The sequence below is a fragment of the Peromyscus leucopus genome, chromosome 1 (assembly GCF_004664715.2).
Source record: "Peromyscus leucopus breed LL Stock chromosome 1, UCI_PerLeu_2.1, whole genome shotgun sequence".
NCBI lineage: Eukaryota > Metazoa > Chordata > Mammalia > Rodentia > Cricetidae > Peromyscus > Peromyscus leucopus.
Genome location: NC_051063.1, coordinates 187,250,475 through 187,271,016, shown reverse-complemented (window position 1 = coordinate 187,271,016; position 20,542 = coordinate 187,250,475). Strand labels below are relative to the sequence as shown.

At 44.0% G+C, this 20,542-nt stretch overlaps 2 protein-coding genes across 2 annotated transcripts; both read left to right on the top strand.

The window, feature by feature from the left end:
- The first annotated feature begins 8,920 nt into the window (after positions 1 to 8,920).
- On the top strand, positions 8,921 to 15,192 carry LOC119087791 (T-cell-interacting, activating receptor on myeloid cells protein 1-like). The gene is made up of 2 exons (XM_037204400.1): positions 8,921 to 9,460; positions 15,132 to 15,192. The coding sequence occupies exons 1-2, from the start codon at positions 9,256 to 9,258 to the stop codon at positions 15,173 to 15,175; spliced, it is 249 nt and encodes an 82-aa protein (XP_037060295.1). The 5' UTR covers positions 8,921 to 9,255; the 3' UTR covers positions 15,176 to 15,192.
- A 56-nt stretch (positions 15,193 to 15,248) lies between these two features.
- Positions 15,249 to 19,990, top strand: LOC119086768 (T-cell-interacting, activating receptor on myeloid cells protein 1-like). Its single transcript, XM_037199892.1, has 3 exons — positions 15,249 to 15,576; positions 16,619 to 16,912; positions 19,616 to 19,990. The coding sequence occupies exons 1-3, from the start codon at positions 15,249 to 15,251 to the stop codon at positions 19,756 to 19,758; spliced, it is 765 nt and encodes a 254-aa protein (XP_037055787.1). The 3' UTR covers positions 19,759 to 19,990.
- The last annotated feature ends 552 nt before the right edge of the window (positions 19,991 to 20,542 follow it).

The window sequence follows — 20,542 nt, the reverse complement described above, 5'->3', positions numbered from 1 at the left end:
TAATAAGAATAATGTTTAAGATGTGTTACATTTGTCATATCTTTGTGGGGAATATTTGGGTTAATGATTTACTTAGAAGATGTGTTGCATTCTTTTTTTTAAAAGAATTTAATTTATTTATTATGTATACAGTGTTCTGCCTGCCAGGCAGCCAAAAGAAGAGAGGTGCCAAGATCTACATTACAGATGTTGTGAGGCCACCATCGTGGTGCTGGAATTGAACCAAGGAAACGCTGCTGAAGAGCAGTTCAGTGCTCTTAACCTCTGAGCCACTTCTCCAGCCCCCATGTTGCATTTCTTTTAACGTTGGTATTTGTTTACGCTGGAAAGCTGTGCACTTTTGCCCCCTTCGACTCAAACACGCTGAATAGAGGTCTAATAAGGTTGACAAACAGCCAACAAGCAAGGCAACGGAGAGGGACGGCGGGGCTGCCCGGCAAGAGCGAATAACAGCGGGGAGAAATTCTAGGCTGAGAAGAAAGAAAGAGGACGAGGAAAAGAGGATGAAGAAGAGGGATCGGACCTACCGGGTACCACGGCCCGCCAATCGCGACAACAACCAGACCCATCGGAATTAATGAAGGAAGGTAAAGTTATATAGAAATACAGAAAACGGAAAAGCCCAAGGCACAAAGATTAGAATGAGATAATTAGAGTTAAGAAAAAGCTGGCTAGAAATCAAGCCTAAGATGCGGCTGGGAGGCAACTTCATGAATAGGAATAAATCTCTGTGCCATTTAATTTGGAAGCGTGAGTAGAAGAGCCCCAGTGAATAAACGAGTTTAAAAAAAAACAACTACAAAGGTTCTGACCCTCTCTCACTCTTACCAGCTGCTGCACTTGAGAAAGCAGGTCCTGTACCTCGCCTGGGCAGGACGGTAGAGTTGACCCTGGAGACAAGAGTGGGGGTGGGCTGGCCCACCACTCATCTTACTATAAGGTATCGTGGGTGATGGAGAGATGCCCCCACACAATAGGAGCTTAGCCTGTGGGTGGGTCAGGTCGTGAGCCTCGGAATGTGAGCAATGGGATATCTGCCCTATCCTCATCTTTCATAAGATGGCAAGGGAGTGAGAGAGATGACCCTTGCTTTCCCCTTACCACCTGTGACAGGCTAGGGAAGATGACCTCCGCCTTTCCAGATGCAGCACTCCAGAAAGTGGCCCTCCACCTCAACTGGGGCAGCAGTAGAGTTGACCCTGCAGACAGAGGTAAGGGTGAGTGGCCCAAGAAAATGAGGGTGGGAAGATCTGGCCGCAGCTCTCATCTGCCATAAGTTGTCATGGTAAAGAGAGAATGCCTCCTACCCTTCGCCTCTGCGCCCTGAGGCCATGGAAGCAGGGAGTTGTCTCTGCCCCATCAGCTGCAGCACTCCAGGATGGTCCTGGCCCGCCGATGCAAAACTGTAGAGCTGACCTGGTGGTGTAGGTGTAGTGAGTCATACTTGAAAGTGTGAAAAAGGAGAACTGGTCTGTCGTGTTCCTTGCTCCAATGGGGTAAACTAGCCAGACAATGCTGGAAGTCACCCCTGGTGGTGAGGAATGGGAAGAGCTGGAGACTGACAACCCGGCCGACCAACCAGCCCAGAACCAGGAATACATATAGGCCACCAACATCACCATATCTGTGATCTGCTGGAGCATGTGAAGGGGCAGTCCTGTAGATCAAAACTACAGGATCTCAAACACAGGACACACAACAATATTAAACAATATGAGTCCTGTGAGAGCCTGGTAATCAACAGTGTAGCAGAAAACCAAAGGCCTTCAGCTGGGCGGTGGTGGCGCACGCCTTTAATCCAGCACTGGAGCAAGCCAGCGATCTCGTGAGTTCGAGACCGCGGGCTACACCAAAGTGAGCTCTAGAAAGCGCCAACAGCTATGCAGAAACCCTGCCTCGAAAAACCAAAAGAAAAAAAAACCTAGAGGCCCTTCAAACCATCAAAAAGACCTTTGCAAAATGAGCCCTTGCAAAATAAAAATATAATGGTATAAAGAGTACACTGTGCGAATCACGGTGTCAAACTAACAAGCTTCCACTATGAGATTTTCTCCTTTTTTTTTTTCTTTTCTTAATTTCCTTCTAAGAAGTTTTATTTTATTTTATGTTTCGGTGGGAGGTTGCAGGCAGAGGTATATAGGAAAGGATGGGAGAATGAATGGGATCAGAATGCATGATGTGAAACCACAAAAGAATAATCTTTAAAAAGAAAAAAAGCCCATCATAAAAGAACACAATCTTTTGGCATAAAAACAGACACATGTATCAATGGAATCAAAATCAAAGTCCCTGACATAAATCCACACACTATGAAGACCTGATTTTTGACAAAGTAGTCAAGTTATACCAATGGAAAAAAAGAAAAGCATCTTCAACATATGGGTGCTGGCATAACTGATGTCAGCATGTAATACATCCACATCTATCACCATGCACACAAAACTCAATCTAAGAGGATCAAGGCCTCAACCATAAAATCAGTTACACTAAATATGAATAGAAGAGAACATGGGAAGTAGCCTTGAATGCATTGGCACAGGAGATCACTTCCTAAATACAACACCAGACACTGACAATTAATAAATGGACCTCCTAAAACTGAAAAGCTTCTGTAAGCAAAGGACATTGTCAATAAGACAAAACAGCAGCCTACAGATGGGAAAATATCTTCACCAACCTCTCATCTGACATAGGGGGTGATCTCCAAAATATATAAAGAAACTCAAGAAATTAGACATTCAAAAATACCAAATAATCCAATTAAAATGGGTACTGATCTAAACAGAGAATTCTTGACAAATGAATCTAACAATGGCTGAAAATACACTTAAAGAATTGTTTCAACATCCTTAATCAGCAGAGAAGTGCAAATCAAAGTAACCTGAGATAACCATCTTACACTTGTCAGAATGGCTAAGATCAAAAAACACTGAATGACAGCTTGTGTTGGAGAGGGTGGGGGAGTGGGAGTAAGGGGAACACTCCTCACTGCTGGTGGGAGTGCAAACTTTGAAAATCAATGTGCAGTTTTCTCAAGAAAATTGGGAATCAACCTACCTCAAGAATTCCACACACCAATATACGAAAAGGATGCTCAATCTATCACAACTGCTAAACTGTTTCATAGATAGCATTATTCATAATAGCCAAACTAGAAACAATCTAGATGTCCCTCAACCAAAGAATGGATAAAGAAAATGTGGCACATATACACAATGAATACTACTCAGTAGAGAAAAAATAAATGACATCATGAGGTTTGCAGGCAAATGGATGGAACTAGAAAATATCAATCCTGAAGTGAGGTACGCCAGACTCAGAAGGCCAAACATGGGTAGTACTCACGTCATAAGTGGATATTAGATGTAAAGCAAAGATAACCAGAACTGCAACCCACAGATCCAGAGAAAGATAGCTAACAAGGAGAACCCTAAGAGGGAATGCATGAATCACCCTGAAAAGAAATAGATGAAATCTCCATGAATAAACTGGGGGTGATGGGGCAATGGAGGGTAAAGGTTTGGGTTGAGAACATAAGGAATAGGATAGTTCAGCTGGAACAGGGACAGAGTGGAAGAGCAATGAAAGAGATACCATGATAGAGGAGACATCATGGGGATATAGGGAGAAACCTGATGCTAGCTAGAGAAGTTCCCAAGAATCCACAAGGATGACCCTACCTTAGACTACTAGCAATAGTGGAGAGGGTCCTGAACTGGCCTACCTGGTAATCAGATTGGTGATAATACCCTGTCATCAATGAGCCTTTCTCCAGTAACTGATGAAAGCAGATGCAGAGATCCACAGCCAAACACAAGGCTGATTCCAGGAGTCCAGTCGAAGAGAGTGAAGAGAGATTCTATGTGCAAAGGCATCAAGATCATGATGGGGAACCATACAGAAACAACCAAATCAAACTAATGGGAGCTCATGAGCTTTAACCCAAAATACTGGAACCTTCATGGAAACTGGACTAGGTCCTCTGCATAGCTGAAGACAGTTGTTTAACTTGATCTGCTTAAGGAGCCGCCGCCCTGGCAATTGGGATCAGGATCCATTCCCTGGTGCTTGAGCTGGCTTTCTGGAAACCCATTACCCCATGGTGGACACCTTACTCAGCCTTGATGCAGCGGGGAGAGCTTGGTCCTGCCTCAAACTGAATGTACCAGGCTTTGCTGACTCCCCATGGGAGGCCTTACCCTTTGGAGGAGGAAATGAGGAATGACCCTGGGGTGGGGGTGGGGCTGGAAGCTGGGAAGAAGCAGGAGGAGGGATGAGAGGGATCTGCAGATTGGTATGTAAGAATGAAGAGAAAATTTTCTTAAATAAAAATAATAAATGAGATAAAAGGAGAGAAAAAAAAGAAAATGGTCCACAGGCTGGCCCACAGTGCAAACTTAAGAAGGCATTTCTGAACTGAAGGTCTCTCCTCTCAGATGACTCTAGCTTGTGTAAGTTGGCATAAACCTAGTCAGCACAAATGGGTACAAAAACTGTGGGGGAGAACAGAAAGTGGGAGAAAGATGTGTTGGGGGGTCTGGAAAATGGAGGAAGAGTTGGGAGAATATTCTCTTTTTCGGTATCCTTTCAATTTTTTTTTGATATAATATTTTTTATTTTACAAATATCATTCTCATCAGCCATGGGTTCCCTATTCTCCCCCTCCCACGCCTCCCTTACCCCCAGCCCACCCTCCATTCCCACCTCCTAGGACAAGTCTCCCGAGGACTGTGATCAACTTGTATAGACTCATCCAGGGAGGTCCAGTCCCTTCCTCCAGACTAAGCCAAGTGTCCCTGCATAAGTTCCAGTTTTCAGACAGCCAACTCATGCAATGACACCAGGACTTGGTCCCACTGCCTAGATGCCTCCCAAACTGATCAAGCCAATCAACTGTCTCACCTATTCAGAGGCCCTGATCCAGCTGGAGCCCTCAGCCTTTGGTTCATAGTTCATGTGTTCCATTCATTTGGCTATTTTTTTTCAATAATTGAGTAAAACTGAAATTTATTATATGCCACAGTCATCCCTAGGACCTCCATGCTATATATCCTAGCCTTTATGGTCTATGGGTTGTGTCTGATTGTTCTTTATTTTATATCTAGAATCACCACAATGAGTGAGTACATACCTAACTGTCCTTCTGGGTTTGGGTTACCTCACTCTAAGGATGATTTTTTTCTAGTTTCCATCCATTTGCCTGCAAATTTCATGCTTCATGTTTTTCTCTGCTGAGTAGTACTCCATTGTGTATATTACCACATTTTTTCATCCATTCTTCCGTGATGGGCATCTAGGTGTTTCCACGTTCTGGCTATTACAAATAGTGCTGCTCATGAACATAGTGAGCATGTATCTTTATGTATAAATCAGCATTCCATTGGGTGATGCCCAAGAGTGGATGGCCTGGCTGAGGTAGTTCAAATTCCTAGTTTCTGAGAAACCGCCATACTGATTTCCACAGTGGTTGTACAAGTTACATCCCACCAACAGTAGAGGAGTGTTCCCTTTGCTCAACATCCTCTCCAACATTGGTTGTCATTGGTGGTTTTTGATCGTAGCCATTCTAACAGGTGTAAGGTGGTATCTCAGAGTCGTTTGATTTGCATTTCTCTGATGATTAAGATGTTGAGCATTTCTTTAAAATGTCTTTCACCCATTTGTAGTTCTTGTTTTGGAATTCTCTGTTTAGCTCTTTTAGCCCATTTTTTAATTGGACTGTTCAAGTGCTTTGATGTCTAGTTTCTTGAGTTCTTTTATATATTGTGGAGATCAATCCTCTGTCAGATGTGGGGTTGGTGAAAGACTTTTCCCATCTGTTGGCTGTCTTTTTGTCTTATTGACTGTGTCTTTTGCCCTGCAAAAGCTTCTCTGTTTCGAGAGGTCCCATTTATTAATGGTTGTGCTCAGGGTCTGTGCTGTCGGTGTTTTATTTAGGAAATGGTCTCCGGTGCCAATGCGTTCAAGAGTGCTTCCTATTTTCCTTTCTATTAAGTTTAGTGTAACTGGATTTATGTTTAGGTCTTTGATCCACTTGGACTTGAGTTTTGTGCATGGTGACAGATATGGATCTATTTGTAATCTTTTACATATTGACATCCAGTTATGCCAGCACCATTTGTTGAAGATACTTTCTTTGTTCCATTGTATAGTTTTGGCTCCTTTGTCAAAAACCAGGTGTTCATATGTGCATGGATTAATGTCAGGGTCTTCAATTCAATTCCATTGGTCCGTATGTCGGTTTATGAATATTCTTGAGATACATTGTTTAGCTGTACAAAATTATGAAACGATAAATAAAAATATTCTGTTCAAACAAAGAACAAAAGGGCAGGGCACAATGGTAATTGGTATTTGATTAGCATCTTCTCAGAAACTTGTTCAGAATGCACAAATACACTTAGAAGTAAGTGGGCTAACTCCTTTCCTTGTGGTGAGAGGCCCATGTGAGCCAAGCCAGTAGGAAGTGGTGTGATATTGGTAAGAGATCATATCCTGATTGTCACCGTTAAACAGAAGTTGTGGGTTAGCTCTGAAGATTAAAAACTAAGGGAAGGCCATTTCTGCTGGTCCAGGAATTAAACACAGACAACAGGAATGACAAACTGAAGAGGTCTTCTTGGAAAATCCTGTTACTGAGGGGCATCATCAATCCCCAGTTCTTGTCCTTGATCTGTCTTGGTAAGTCTGAGGGGAGCGGGGATGTTTGTGGTGGGTGGGTGGGTTGTGGAGGCAGCTGGAGTTGGTGAGGCCAGTGGGGAAAGTAGTGAGGCTGTAAGAGAAGTGAATAAATTTCATTTTGTGAACACATATCATTTGTGGGGAACGTGTTCAGTGCTTTACACATATTTTCCTGTTTTCCTCCAAATCAGTAGGTTCTGAACTTCTCAGTGGCCTTCTGGCACTTGAATATGACATTTACGGTCTTTCTTTTGTATTTGGGGTGTGTGTGTGTGTGTGTGTGTGTGTCTGTCTGTCTGTCTGTCTGTGTGCACACATGTGGCAAGCCAATGGAAGGACACAAGGTATCTTTCTTGTTCTCCTCTATTTTTTTTTTAGATTTCCCACTGAGGCTGATGCTTTCCTGTTTCAGAAGGCTGGTTGGCTAGCAAGCTCCCTGGATCTGCCTGTCTCTGCTCCCCAGTGCTGGGTTGCAGACGTATACAGGGAGGATATGGGCTGTTGGTGAGCAAGACACATGTGGGGAGCACAGACATGCCTGGGTAAGGGAAGCCAGCCTCTGAGCTCAGCAGCAGATTCTTGGAATCAGGGAGGGTGATGGGGGAGCTCCAGGCAAGCACTGGGTCTCATGAGTCATTCTCTTGCATGGGTGTGTGTTGGAAAAACAGACACATTTTGGGACTACAGCAAGTCTCTCTTCAATCAAGCCCCGCCTTGATCCTTCATCCCAAGTGTTTAAATGACTTCATCCCTTTCTTGAAATGGTTCCCAGGAAGCAGGATGATTTGTCATATGCAACTCTCAGTTTTATTTTCTTTCAGACCTCTTACCCCAGCCCCTCCTCAGGGCCCGGCCCAGCTCTGTGGTCCCCACCAGAAGTGATGTGACACGGCAATGTATAAATTTTGCGCAAAATATGAACTGTGATATTCATAAGAGGGACACTAATTTGGATCCTCGGCCAAAACTTGGGTTGAAAAAAAAGGCCATCTAAACTATATTCAGTTTGGGCAGTTCTGGGTTCATTTCATTTCCACCTGGTTGAGATAGAGGAGAGTGATGCTGGGTACGACACATGTGAATGCTATGAGCATGATGGCATTGCTTTATTGTTCCGGTACAGTGATACAGTTCTACTACTGGTCACGGGTAAGGAGGGGTTCCTCAGAATGACATGAGTCAATCTATCTGAGGGAGAAAGGAAGGGAGGAAAGGGTGATCATCCTCAGGGCAGCTGGGGATAACAGGGAGTGATAGCAACAGAAATGAATACTTCTAGCTATTGTTTTCATTTTTGTATGTGCATGTTGTGTATGTCTGTGCATGCATATTTGCGGGCACCCATGGGTATGGGAGGGTGTGCCCATATGTGTGTACACATATGGAGTCTGGAAGTCGTCAGTTGTTCTTCCACCTAATTCATCAAGGGTGGAACTCAAAATCAAATAATGGTTACTTTGGTACTCAGCTTGCTCCAGGGATCCTCTATCTTGGCCCTCTGATGCTGGAGTTAGAGTCAGGCCACTCACCTAGAAGTTACATGAATCATGGGAATCCAAACTCTGGTCCTCATGCCTGGGTTGCATAAGAATAAGAAAGAATTAAGATTGTAGAAAAAAGGAGATATGAGAATTTACATGACTTCAAACAGCTAGTGCAGGCTTTCTTTAATGTCACAGGGGTATGGTCTCTCGTCCTGTCCATGCCATGATCAGGGCACAGGACCTGGTCGCTCAATGAGCAGAACATAGGTGACATGATTTAAGCTGAGGTTTCGGTAGCTAGGGATAGAGAAGGTGAAGATAGATTCCCTCCAGCTTCAGAAGAGACAGGGAATCCATAGGGTGGCTGGCTAATGAGAGTAACCATATCCAGGAGCTATGATTCGGTTGTGAGGTCCTGCCTTGGTGAATAAGGTGGAAGAGCCATTGAGGATGATTGTGAACATCACCCTCCAGATTCCACATGCATGCACACATGTGAGGTTAGCTGCTTCCTTAGATAGGCTGGTTTCCAACTGCAGGGTCTTCGTATCATCCTACAATCACCCAGTGTCTGGGAGAGGGGGTCAGTTGCTTTTCTTCTGCTGTTTCCCAAATAGCTAACTTCCTGGAACCTTGGGCTCAGCTTAGGGCCTTGACTATTTCTTCTCCCCCAGTTCTTTTGGACAGCAAGTACTCTACCTGCTGAGATATCTCAACCTTAATACCTTAGTTTTAACTAAGACTTGAAGGAAGGAAAAAGGTTTCCAGTTTCAACTGGGTTTGATCTGGCTCATTACTTTGATCCCAATACTCAGGAGCTAGAGGTACATGAATCTCTGTGAGTTCAAGGCCAGCATGGTCTACATAGTGGGTTCCAGGACAGCCAGAGATGCACAGTGAGATCAGATCCAAGTGGGAGAGATCGGGCGTCATGAGAACAAGGGTGGGAGTGTAACCCAGGCCTTCCTCAGCATGGTCACAGGATTCTCCTCTCTCAGGACATTTACCTAAGTCGTCCCTCCAATCTCACCAGTGGAGCAAAGTGACAGCAGGAGGGAATGTGACTCTGCACTGCCAGAAGCCAGATAATATGACTGAGTACACAATGTTCATGCTCCTGAAGGAAGGCGTTCCATCACCTGTCCAGGTTCAGAGTTCAGAAAGCAACAGAGCAGACTTCTCACTTCATAATGTGACAGCCACGGACACAGGAAACTACAGCTGTGTCTACCACCAGAAAGAAGCCCCTTTCTTGGCCTCACACCCCAGTGATCACCTTGAGATCTTGGTGTCAGGTAAGTCTTAAATATTCTCCTTAAAAATTGTTTTTGTAGTTACTGTAGAGATAAAAGACATTGCTGAGGGGCTGGAGTTAAAAGCACAGTTCTTTCAGAAAACCAGAAATCTGTTGTCAGGACTCACACCATGCAGCTCACTGTGACTCCAGCTCTCCATGGGATCTGACGCTGTCTTCTGGCCTCTGAGGGTACCTGCAGTCATGCCATTCCCACATACAGACACACATACAGAGACAGAGACATATAGACACACAGAGACATAGACAGGCACACACACACACACACACACACACACACACACACACACACACACAGGCTAATGCACCCATGCACACAAGCACCTCGGCGTACAGCCACTCACCCTACAAAACAAAGAACCAGTTGCAGTAAACGTCCATGTTGGAGAACTGATGGGTTATTGATGGGTGACTGTTGGGTGACTGTGGGGAGCACGGGCGGGGGGCTTCTCACCTGGAGTAGGGGTGACTCCACAGCAGCTGCATCAGCAGAAAGCCCACTCCAGCATGCCTGATGACTCATGATCCCTGCAGCCCTGGAGCTGTCTGCACAGCTTGCAGGCAGCTGGACAGTCGCAGAATCCTCTTCTCTCTGTGGTTGGGCTGGTCAGAGTCTCCTCCCCCAGCAGTCACTGACTCCTTTTGGTATTCTGGGAAGAGGCCTTTGAGGACCTTCCCTCTCCCACCAGCCTCCTCTTACTTCCTGAGGGAATGTTTCAGTTTGAATGAGGCTACCTTACAAGGATGGCCCAAATGTGCTTTATTTAGGAAGAAGTTATTGTGAAGAATGTGTACTTCAGTACTGTTGGATAGAGTATCATTTAGAAGTCTTCTCAGTTCATTTGTTTGGAGTCTAGTTCAACTCTGAGGTTTTCATTTGATATTTTTCTGGATGATGTATCTATTGGTAACAGTGGTATACTGAAGTCATCAATTATTCTTGTATCTGGAACTATCTGTCTCTTTATACCCATTAGTATTAGCTTTATGAAAATGGGTGCATCAACACTCAATATATATAGCCTTTCTGACTTTTTTTTACTTTTATTTTATGTGCATTGGTGTTTTCCTACATGTATGTGTATATGACAGTGTCAGATCCCCTGGAACTGGAGTTATAGACATTTGTTATCTGCCCCGTGGGTTTTAGAAATTGGATGCAGGTCCCTGGAAGAGCAGCCAGTGCTCTTAACCACTGAGCCATCTCTCCAGTCACTAAGATAGATCTTTTACATAGATTTATGTCTATCTTTTTAATATTTGATACAACCCCTTTTGGTACTTAATTTCACTGCTTGTTACCATGGCTTCTGTAAGGTTTTTTGTTTATTTGTTTCTGAGGCAGCATCATGTTATATACTTTAAGCTATTTTTTTTTCTGTAGTCTAGGCTGGCCTTGAACTCACAGGCTTCCTGCTTCCAATTCCTGAGGATGAAGACATGAGTCACTATGCCCAACTCAATCACTGCAACTTTTTCTTTCCTTTTTACACTTCTTTATTTGTTGTGGACATAGGTGCACATATGTGTGTGGGCATGTGCATGCCGCAGCATGCATGTGGAGTTCTTAGGACAAGTGGAGAGATTCAGTTGTCATCTCCTACTCTGTGAGATTCACATTGAATTCAGATCATCAGGCTCAGTGTCAAGTGCCTTTACCTGCTGGGGCATCTCCCTGCCCTAATCTTTATATTTTCTTGATGGATTGTTCCCTTTATTAATACATGTTTATCTTTGCATCCTATAACTAATTAGTTTTTGAGACAACTTCTCACTACGTAGGTCTGCCTGGCCTGGAACTCACCATACAGTCCAGGTTGGCCCTGAATTCACAGGAGTGTGCCTGCCTCTGCCTCCCCAGTGCTGGGATTAAAGGCATGGACCACACCCCATGGATGCCTTATTTTTGTTTAACTATGTGTCTGTGTGTGGGTATGTGCACACGAGTGCAGCTCCTATAGAGGCCAGTAGAGGGCATTGGATCTCCTGGCTCTGGAGTTATAGGTAGATTGGAGCCTGCTTTTGTGAGTGTTGGGAATGGGTCCTCTGCAAGAGCAGCACCAGCTCTCCAATCCTGAGCCTTGCTCTAGCTCTTAGGACGGTTTCTGAGACAGACATCCTGATTTCTGTAATTCTGCTGGTTGTTTCCTTGTTGATATGAATCATGTTTCTTCTTTCTCCACTATTCATGTTAAGGATTTGCTGTTTCACTGAACTGTCCATGACCAAACCTTTCCTAGTTATTGATTATAATCTGTACAAGGTAGCCTTGGTTAGAAGTCACCCACTTTCGGGGAGTGAAATACAGCATTGCATGCTTCCATGGCTTTGGGGGATGCTGAGAGGTGTGGTATTATTTTTTATGACTTCAGAATTGTATTTACCTCTTACAACTTTTAATATTACTTCTGTCATATTGGCATTTTAATGATCATTTGTCATGGAGAGGCTTTTTTCTGATATGTCAGTTCATAACCTGGTATTTGGATATCCATTTCCATCCCTAGATTTTAAAAGTACTTTACTGCCATCCCACTAAGTAGGTTTTCTGTGCCTTTTCTTTGTATCACGGCCTTCCTCCTGTCCCACAGATTCTGATGCTTGATCTGTCTGCCGATCTCAGGGGTGTGTGTGTGTGTGTGTGTGTGTGTGTGTGTGTGTGTGTGTGTGTTTGCATGCACTATCATTCACACCATTTATCCTGAGGTGATGGGGTCTGCTCCTCACCACAGTGTGAGGCCACTGACCCTTGCACCCCTCACAGCAGGAAGACTCCTGCTGCTTCAACTTCTGAACATGGCTGCACCAGACCCTCTCCCTCACAGCAGCTGTTTCCCACAGACACTGGAGGAGAGTGCAACCAGGTTTCTCAGATTGTGATTTTCCCCTGTTCCCCAGCTAACCCTATCTGAAGGCTTTAACTGTAAGACCCCCTCTCAAAACAGTGCCTGGGAATGATCCGCCATGGTATGGAGAAGTTTTAGGGAACAGGAGGTCATGAAGGCCAGCTTACACTTCAGACAACATGGCCATCTTGCATGGATCAAGATGGCTAAAACTGGACATCTGAGGATATGAACAACAATAACAGAAACAACAGCAAAAAGGTTGACGCTGAAGGTCCAGAAAACCCAAAAGTAAATGAGTGATGTAATCTGCTATATACCTATTTGTGGCAGGATGCCATATGTGTGTGGTTCTGTATATTATCACCTTGAGGTCTTAGGCAACAGCCTTCACATTGCAAACTTGCCTTTCTTTCTCTCCCTCTCTCTCCCACTGTGGGGATGTGGCTGCGGTGCCGATTTGCCTGTAGGCCTATGTGCCTACCTCTGCGTGGCTTTTGTGTGCTTGTGTGTGTGTGCCTCTGCCTGCCTATGTGTGTTGGCATGTGCCTGGGTGCCTGCCAGCATTATGCTTCTTGGTGGCCTGTGTGCTGGTGAATAAAATATGTCTTATGTGCCCCAAATTCTCTTTAGCCTTCAGGTCTCCTGTACCCTCCTGTGTTCCTGACTTCAGAGTTGGGACCCTGCAAATAGAAAAATGCATTTAATTCCTAGGGGTGACTTGTCCCATGGGATCTGTTGTTGTCATCCTACATTCCCCTCAGGGCTTAAGTCTGTGAAATTTGTGGTGTTGACCTGTGAAGAGGATAACCACTGATTTCCTTAATCAGTGCTCAGGTTGTAAATGAGTCTTGGCTTCTCATCTTCTGTGGAGAAGCCAAGCAGGTTGTCTCCTCTTAAAAACATAAATTTCTGTTGTTGTCAGATATTAGTTTTTCAAATGTTTTCATGCTTGAGAATCATGCATATATACAATGAAATATAATCATACCCAGCCCCACTTTTCCTCTTCATGTCTTTAACTTTTTTCATTTGTGTGTGTGTGTGTGTGTGTGTGTGTGTGTGTGTGTGTGTGTGTGCGCGCGCGCAGACAAGAAGGGACATCAGATCCCACAGAGTTGGAATTACAGGAACTTGTAAGGTGTCTAACATGGATGCTGGGAATCAAACTCAGGTCCTCTGAAAGAACAATAAAAGATTTTAAACACTGAGCCATTTCTCTAGCCCCCTGACTTTTTGTTGTTGTTTTTGTTATAACCCACTAAATATAATTAATGTCGTCCCTATGTGCATGGGTGTTGTGCCATCACTGGAGCATGGGAAACACCCAAGTGGTCGCATCCTCAAAAACAGATTGGTCCCCCTACTCCCGGCAACTATGAACCAACAGAAGCCGCTCATTGTAGAGTGGCACCTGGAGATGTGGTACTCTCTCTGCCAAGGTTTTGGCTGTCTTGATCTTCTGAAGGGCTTGTTTGGCAACCATAGCTGCTGCAAGTTCATGAATGTAAAAGTTGAGTCACGTCCAGAAGAATGCGTTTCACAGCACTTCTTCCCATCCTCTAGCTCTTACATTCCTTCTGCTCCTGCTTCTTCCATGATGTCCCCTGAGCTTGGATGGTGACAATCATGGTGGTGGTGGTGGGACAGTGGTGGTGGTGGTATGGTGGTGGTGGTGGTGGTGGTGGTGGTGGTGGTGGTGGTGGTGGTGGTGGTAGTGCTGGGGATGGTCCTGGTGCTGCTGCTGATGCTTGTTGTGGGTGGGTATGATGGTGATGGTGATGGTGGAGGTGATTGTGATGGTGGAGGTGATGGTGGTGGTGGAGATGATGGTGGTATGGATGTCCTCTTACTCTTAGCACTCAAATCAATCCTGCATTGCTCCATTGACTGCTGCCAACGGCAAAAAGAAGCTTTTCTGATCAAAGTTTCATATAATCCCATCAATCATTTTAATTTTTCTTTCTTTTACATGTACAGCTATTTGCCTACATGTATGTCTGTAAACCAAATGCAAGCCTGGTGCCTCTACAGGCAAGAAGGAGTGTCACAGGCCCTGGAACTGCAGTAACAGGTGGTTGTTAGACACCATGTAGGTACCTGGCTCCTCATGAAGAGTGGCTAGTGCTTTAACTCCTCTGCGGACTCTCCAGCCCATCTTTTATGATTTCTAATGCTCTTCCTCTTTTTGGGGAAGAAGTGATTCTTTGATACCTGATAGTTAATATTTCTGGTGTTACTCATCTAATCCTTCATCATCCCCTGAAAATATCTATCCTGATGCATGTCACCTAAAGCAATGACCAGTCATGATAGGAGGGTTACCCTGTTCCAAGAGACTTTCAGACAACTCCCAGGCATATGGAAGGCATTTCTAACATCAGGAAGGAGCCAGACTCATACTCAGTCTGTAGATATTACCCAGTGTCCTACATAGCTCTGTTTTTCCCTGGAATGAAGAATGGAACCTAGACACAAAAACCAAGGCCATAAGTGAAGTGACAGGAATAAAAAAATTGGGGATAGAATGATATGAGAATGGAAGGAGTTGTGGGATTTAGGGAATCAGGAATCGCTGAAGCATTGGGAGTGAAAGCAGAGAGGTGGCAGAAGAGAGTCTAGGGAAACAAAGGAGGCGCTAAGTTGGCCTAGAGCCAGAGTGCAGCTGTGGGAGCATGCAAACCCTGACTGTGTGAACTTGGGCTCTCAGCTCAGCTGGAACCTCTGGGATGCTCCCCAGAACCGAGGATGGAAATGAGGTGGCTCTCCACGGTGACCTGTACATCAATCGTGTCTGTTTTGCAGATCCGAATGATGACCAGACCGACATGGAGAAAGATGGTGAGTGACTCCACCACACCCAGCCTGAGCTTTCTTTGCACATGTTCTCCATTCCCTTCCTGGGCTGCTGGGAGCAGGCAGATGTGTCAGTTCCAGACAGATTTTTGTTTCCCTCCAGATCTTCTTCCCAAGCCCAGCCTCAGTGCTTGGCCCAATGCAGTGGCATCAGAGAACAGCAACGTGACACTGCGATGTGTGAGTCCCACCCCAGGCATACGACTTGTTCTCAGAAAGGGAGATAAAATTTTGGATTCTAGGCTTCCACATTATTTGACAGAGGGGACAGCTGAGTTTCATCTGACTAATCTTCGGCTGAGTCATGCTGGACATTATACCTGTGAATGCTATTTAAAGAAGTCCCCCAATAAAATCTCACCTTCCAGTGAGGTCCTCTTACTATTGGTGACAGGTGAGGACAGGCTGCCTCAGAAGGACGTTCACAGATCTTTAGCCAAGGGTGAAGGTGGATCAAAAGAATGTTGGTAGGGAAAAAGGGGCATCATCTGGAGCTGGTGGGATGATCCAGCTGGCAGTAGCTTCAGCTGCCATGTCTGCCCACATAACATTGATCCCGAAGACCCATATGGTGGAAGGAAAGACATGCAGAAGTTGCCCTCAGACCTTCACATTTATGGCATGGCTTGTGCCCTTCCCAATAAGTAAATGCAAATGTTATTTTAGAAGAACTTCCCCTCCAGAGCAGTTGAGGTGGACATGAGGTAACCAGGACAAAATTGATTACTTCAGCTTTACTTCGATATGTAGCAGTGGGGGAAAAAAAAACTGTTCTGAAAATATCTGGTTCCTTACAACAGTAAGTCAAGGGAGGGAATGGACTAACAGGGCCATATTGTGCATGACTAAACTATCAGCTATGGGTAAATTCTTGGAGAGAGAGAGGGACCACCATTTTAATTGTGTATACTCTGCTGAGCACACTGGAGTCCAAAAGATAACCACAAACAAATGTTCACCCAAATGGCCCTAGTTAGTCTCAGTGGGTCCCCAAACAAAATGAATGCAGCCGGGCGTGGTGGCGCACGCCTTTAATCCCAGCACTCGGGAGGCAGAGCCAGGCGGATCTCTGTGAGTTCGAGGCCAGCCTGGGCTACCAAGTGAGCTCCAGGAAAGGCGCAAAGCTACACAGAGAAACCCTGTCTCGAAAAACCAAAAAGCAAAAAAAAAAAAAAAACAAAATGAATGCAAGAAAACAAGAGAGATTTGTGGGGATGAGGAGTGTGTTAAAGAGATGGGGTGAAAATGATCAGTACGTACTGTGTACGTGTGCGAAATTGTCTACAAACAAATATATAGTTAATAAAATTATGTCTGCTGAGAGTCAGGATAGACTGTGGGACAGTTTCAGCATCACAGGACCCTTGCAGGACAGGAAGGATGAATACAGGACGCTAGGCTTGACCCCTTCCCCTTGGCTCTTGTTCCTCTTACAGGGGACTTGCCTAAGCCTTCCCTCCGAGTCCAGCACTTGGGTCGGGTCACCACAGGAGAAGTGGTGAAGCTACAGTGTCAGAAGCCACACAATTCGTTGTCCCAAATGTTTGCTCTGCTAAAGGAGGGAAATTCATCTCCCATACAGCCTCTGACTTCAGAAAACAACACGGAAGAATTCACCCTGCAGAATGTGACAAGTCGAGATGCAGGGAGGTACAGTTGTGTGTACCACCAGGCAGAAGCCCCTTTCAGGACCTCCCATCCAAGTGATCATCTTGATATCTCAGTGGCAAGTAAGGATTTCATGATAGCAACAAGTTTTGTATAATCATAGGAGTTTTTTGCCTAGTAGGACATAATTTATTCTGTAATATTATTGCTACATCATTGCACTCTTTCTCTCTCTTTTAAAAAAAGATATATTTTATTTTTGAAACTTGTGTGTATGTGTGTGTCTGTGTGTGGGTATATGCACATCATTGCAGTGCATACAGAGAGCAGAAGGGGCATTGTTTCCCCTGGAACTGGTGTTACAGGTGGTTGTGAGTTGCCTGGTGTGGATGCTGGGAACTGAAATCAGATCTTTGCCAATGCCTATATATTTAAATGTTTTCTTCTCATATTTTCAGTTTCAGTTCTCACATTAAGGTCTTTGATTCATTTGGAGTTTTTTTTTTTTTTTTGCAGGGTGAGATATATTGAACTAGTTTTATTCTTTGCATGGGAGTCCAGGTTTCTAAGCATTTGTTGAAAAGGCCATCTTTTCTTCAGTGTGAACTTTTGGCATTTTTGTTAAAAAATGTCTGCAGTTATGTAAGTTGCTCCCTGGGTTATTTCTTGTGTTCCATTGATCTATATGTCTGTTTTATGCCAATAACATACTGCAATTGCCCTCCTTGGGTTTAGTTGAGATTCACAATATTGCAGAGACTCAGATGCCAGGTGAAGTTCTGCTGTGCTCAAGGCCCATATGTCATTTTATAGTCTGAGGAGAAATACTGATCTACTCTGTATTTCTGTGTTGTGTGTTCTCCTTTGGTCTATGTTTTACTCATAAGATAAACCCTTATATATCAAAGGAGGTAAGTGAAATTACAGAAATGAGATAAAGAAGCACTATGGTAGCGTCACAATCTTTAAATCCAAATATTCCAGACACAGAGGCAGGAGGATTTGTGAGTTTTAGGTGACCCCAGTCTGCAAAGCTGGTTCCAGAACAGCCAAGGCTGTACAAAGAAAACCTGTCTCAAAAAAAAGAAAGAAAGAAAAAAATAAAGAAAAGAAAAGAAGAGAAAGGGAGATAAAGACAAAATAAACAACAGAGGAAAGCTATGGCATTATGGTCATTTGAATGAGATAGACCCACATAGAATCATACATCAGAATGCTTTGTCTCCAGTAGATTGAACAGTTTGGGAAGGATAGGAGGTGTGGCTTTGTTGGAGAAGGTATGTCACAAAAGGTAGACTTTGAGGTTTCAAACCCATGCCAATCCCAGTCAGCTCTCTCTGCCTCATGCTTGTGGATCAAGACATGTGCTCTCAACTCCTACTCAAGCACCATACCTGCCTATTCTCATGCTCCTCACCATGATGGTCGTGAACTCTAACCTTCTCATACTGTGAGCCCCAAATCAATGCTTTCTTTTATGACTTGCCTTAGTCATGGTGTCTTATCACAATAATACCAACTCTAGTGAACACAGGCAGAATCTTGGTTATCCTTGATTGTCAGCCTAGACGCATCAGAAATAAGAGGCCTCAGTTGAAGAAATTCCTAGGTTAGATTTGTCTGAGAGCATGTCTGTGAGATTGTCCTGATTATTAATTAATGTAGGAAGTTCTTTGGTGTCACACTTTGGATGACAATACTCCTCAGGCAGATGATCCTGAGCTGCATCAAAGAGCAGCTAACCATGAGGCAGAGCAAGCCAGAGAGCAAGCTTGAATTCTGGGTTTCTCTTTCTTTTTAAAGATTTGTTAATTTATGTGTATGAGTATTTTATTCATGCGGGGGGGGAGGGAGGTGCGCGCACCACAGTCTTGCTAGGTGTGCCCCAGAAGGTGAGAAGAGGGGTGTGGAGTCCCTGTAACTTGAGTTATGGATTGTGGTGGTAATCTAATTGTACTGAAATGTGATTTTGATTGTATGTTAATAAATAAAGTTGTCCGGGGGTCAGAGCTATTAGAGCCATAGCAAGAGTGTGGCGGTGGTGGCACACGCCTTTAATCCCATAGATATCTGTGTGTTCAGGGTATAGCCAGCATTGGAGACATATGCCTTTAAGACCTAGGGGGCTGTACATTCAGACAGTGACGAGGCAGTCATGTGTTTGGGTTTACAACCAATGAGAAGGCAAAACAAAATACTTTAAATAGACAAACAGACAGGAAATAGAGCCCTTTTTCGGGAAGCTGGGACACCGCAGGCGGAAGGGTGAGATTTTAGCTCTGAGCTCTGACCTCTTGGCTTTCTCTTTTGCATTGTTTCTGTGTTTCTTATTTAATAAGACGGTTGGTTACATCAATAATGGATGGTTGTGCCTTGCGTGAGGGTTCTAGGAATGGAGCTCAGGTACTCTGGATGAGCCACCAATGCTCTTAACCAATGAATCATCTGCAGCCCTGCTCTATGGTTTCTACTTTCAGTTCCTCTCTGACTTCCCTTGACAATGGAGTGTAACCTCTGTGAGGAGATAAGCCATTTCCTCCCTAAAGCTGCTCTTTATCAGAATGTTTTCATCATTGCACAGAAAAGAAAGTGGAATAGACTGAATGCACAGAAATAAGGTTTAAAAAAAAAGAACAGAACAAATCTCCATTCATTTCAGCTCTCGTTAAAGTCTGCGTTGTGTGTTCAAGGGTTAAAACTGCAAGGACTAGACAGCTGCCCGCTGGCCAGTTTCTGAGTGGATGGAAGAAAGTCAGATCTGGTTGCTCATTTGGGGGAGGAAGAATGCTCCTTACAAACAATGTTGATCATCTTCTCTCTTTCAGTGTCCCCAAGTGCCTTATCCAAATGTTACACCAAGATTAATCTCATCAGGCTGGAAATGTCTGCCATGTTTGTGGTGTTGATGGCAGTCTTCCTGGCTGAAGCCTGGTACAGCCACAGGATGTCATCTAGCAGACCCAGGTAAAATAACTGAGATTTTTCCTATTTCGTGACTGGTTTGTAATTATGAGGAATGTTTGACCACCAAATTAATGCAGCTACAACTGAGAAATAAAAATGGCCAAGTGTGATGATGTATGCCTTTATTCCCAGGCCTTAGGAGGCAGAAACAGGTGGATGTCTATGAATTCCAGATCAGCTGGGTGTACATAGTGAGTTACAGACCAGGCAATGCTGCACTGTAAGACCCTGTTATCAGAAACCAAAACAACAAAAACAAATACAAATAACAAAAATGTTTTAAAAATTAAATAACAAATGATGCTCTGATATATTTAGGTTTTGTTAATTATACATTAATCAACATGGAAAAAATTAAGTATCTAACTATATATTAAGTAGTTACACTCATGTTTAAATGATTACCACAAGAGGGCTGATGAACATACTTATGAACATTTTACTTGATGTAGAAATTTTCCATTATCCATTACAGTCATCACACTGTACTTTTGAATATTATAAGGAGTTATCTAAACATCAGGCCTAGCATGAAAACTCATAGTTTTCCACATGGCCACTGACATCATTTTATGTGGTATAGATTCTTACCATGTTGTATTGTCCTGTTTGTTTTAGGCATAGGTATATGTAACATATGTAGATTTAATACAAAGTCCTTTCCCATTAAGTGTCAATGGAGGCCTCGAATCTGTGAAAAAGAAAATTACCAATGGAGTTGAAGAGGTGACTCAGTGGTTAAGAATGCCTTGCTCACACAGAGGAGCTGAGTTTGGTTCCCAGTGTCC

What these genes read in the sequence shown, in the direction of transcription:
- LOC119087791 (XM_037204400.1), top strand. Translation starts at nt 9,256, where the DNA reads ATGACTGAGTACACAATGTTCATGCTCCTGAAGGAAGGCGTTCCATCA. An exon ending in CCTTGAGATCTTGGTGTCAG is followed by an intron (nt 9,461 to 15,131) that starts GTAAGTCTTAAA and finishes TCTGTTTTGCAG; the next exon opens with ATCCGAATGATGACCAGACC.
- LOC119086768 (XM_037199892.1), top strand. Translation starts at nt 15,249, where the DNA reads ATGTGTCAGTTCCAGACAGATTTTTGTTTCCCTCCAGATCTTCTTCCC. An exon ending in CCTCTTACTATTGGTGACAG is followed by an intron (nt 15,577 to 16,618) that starts GTGAGGACAGGC and finishes TTCCTCTTACAG; the next exon opens with GGGACTTGCCTAAGCCTTCC. An exon ending in TCTTGATATCTCAGTGGCAA is followed by an intron (nt 16,913 to 19,615) that starts GTAAGGATTTCA and finishes TCTCTCTTTCAG; the next exon opens with TGTCCCCAAGTGCCTTATCC.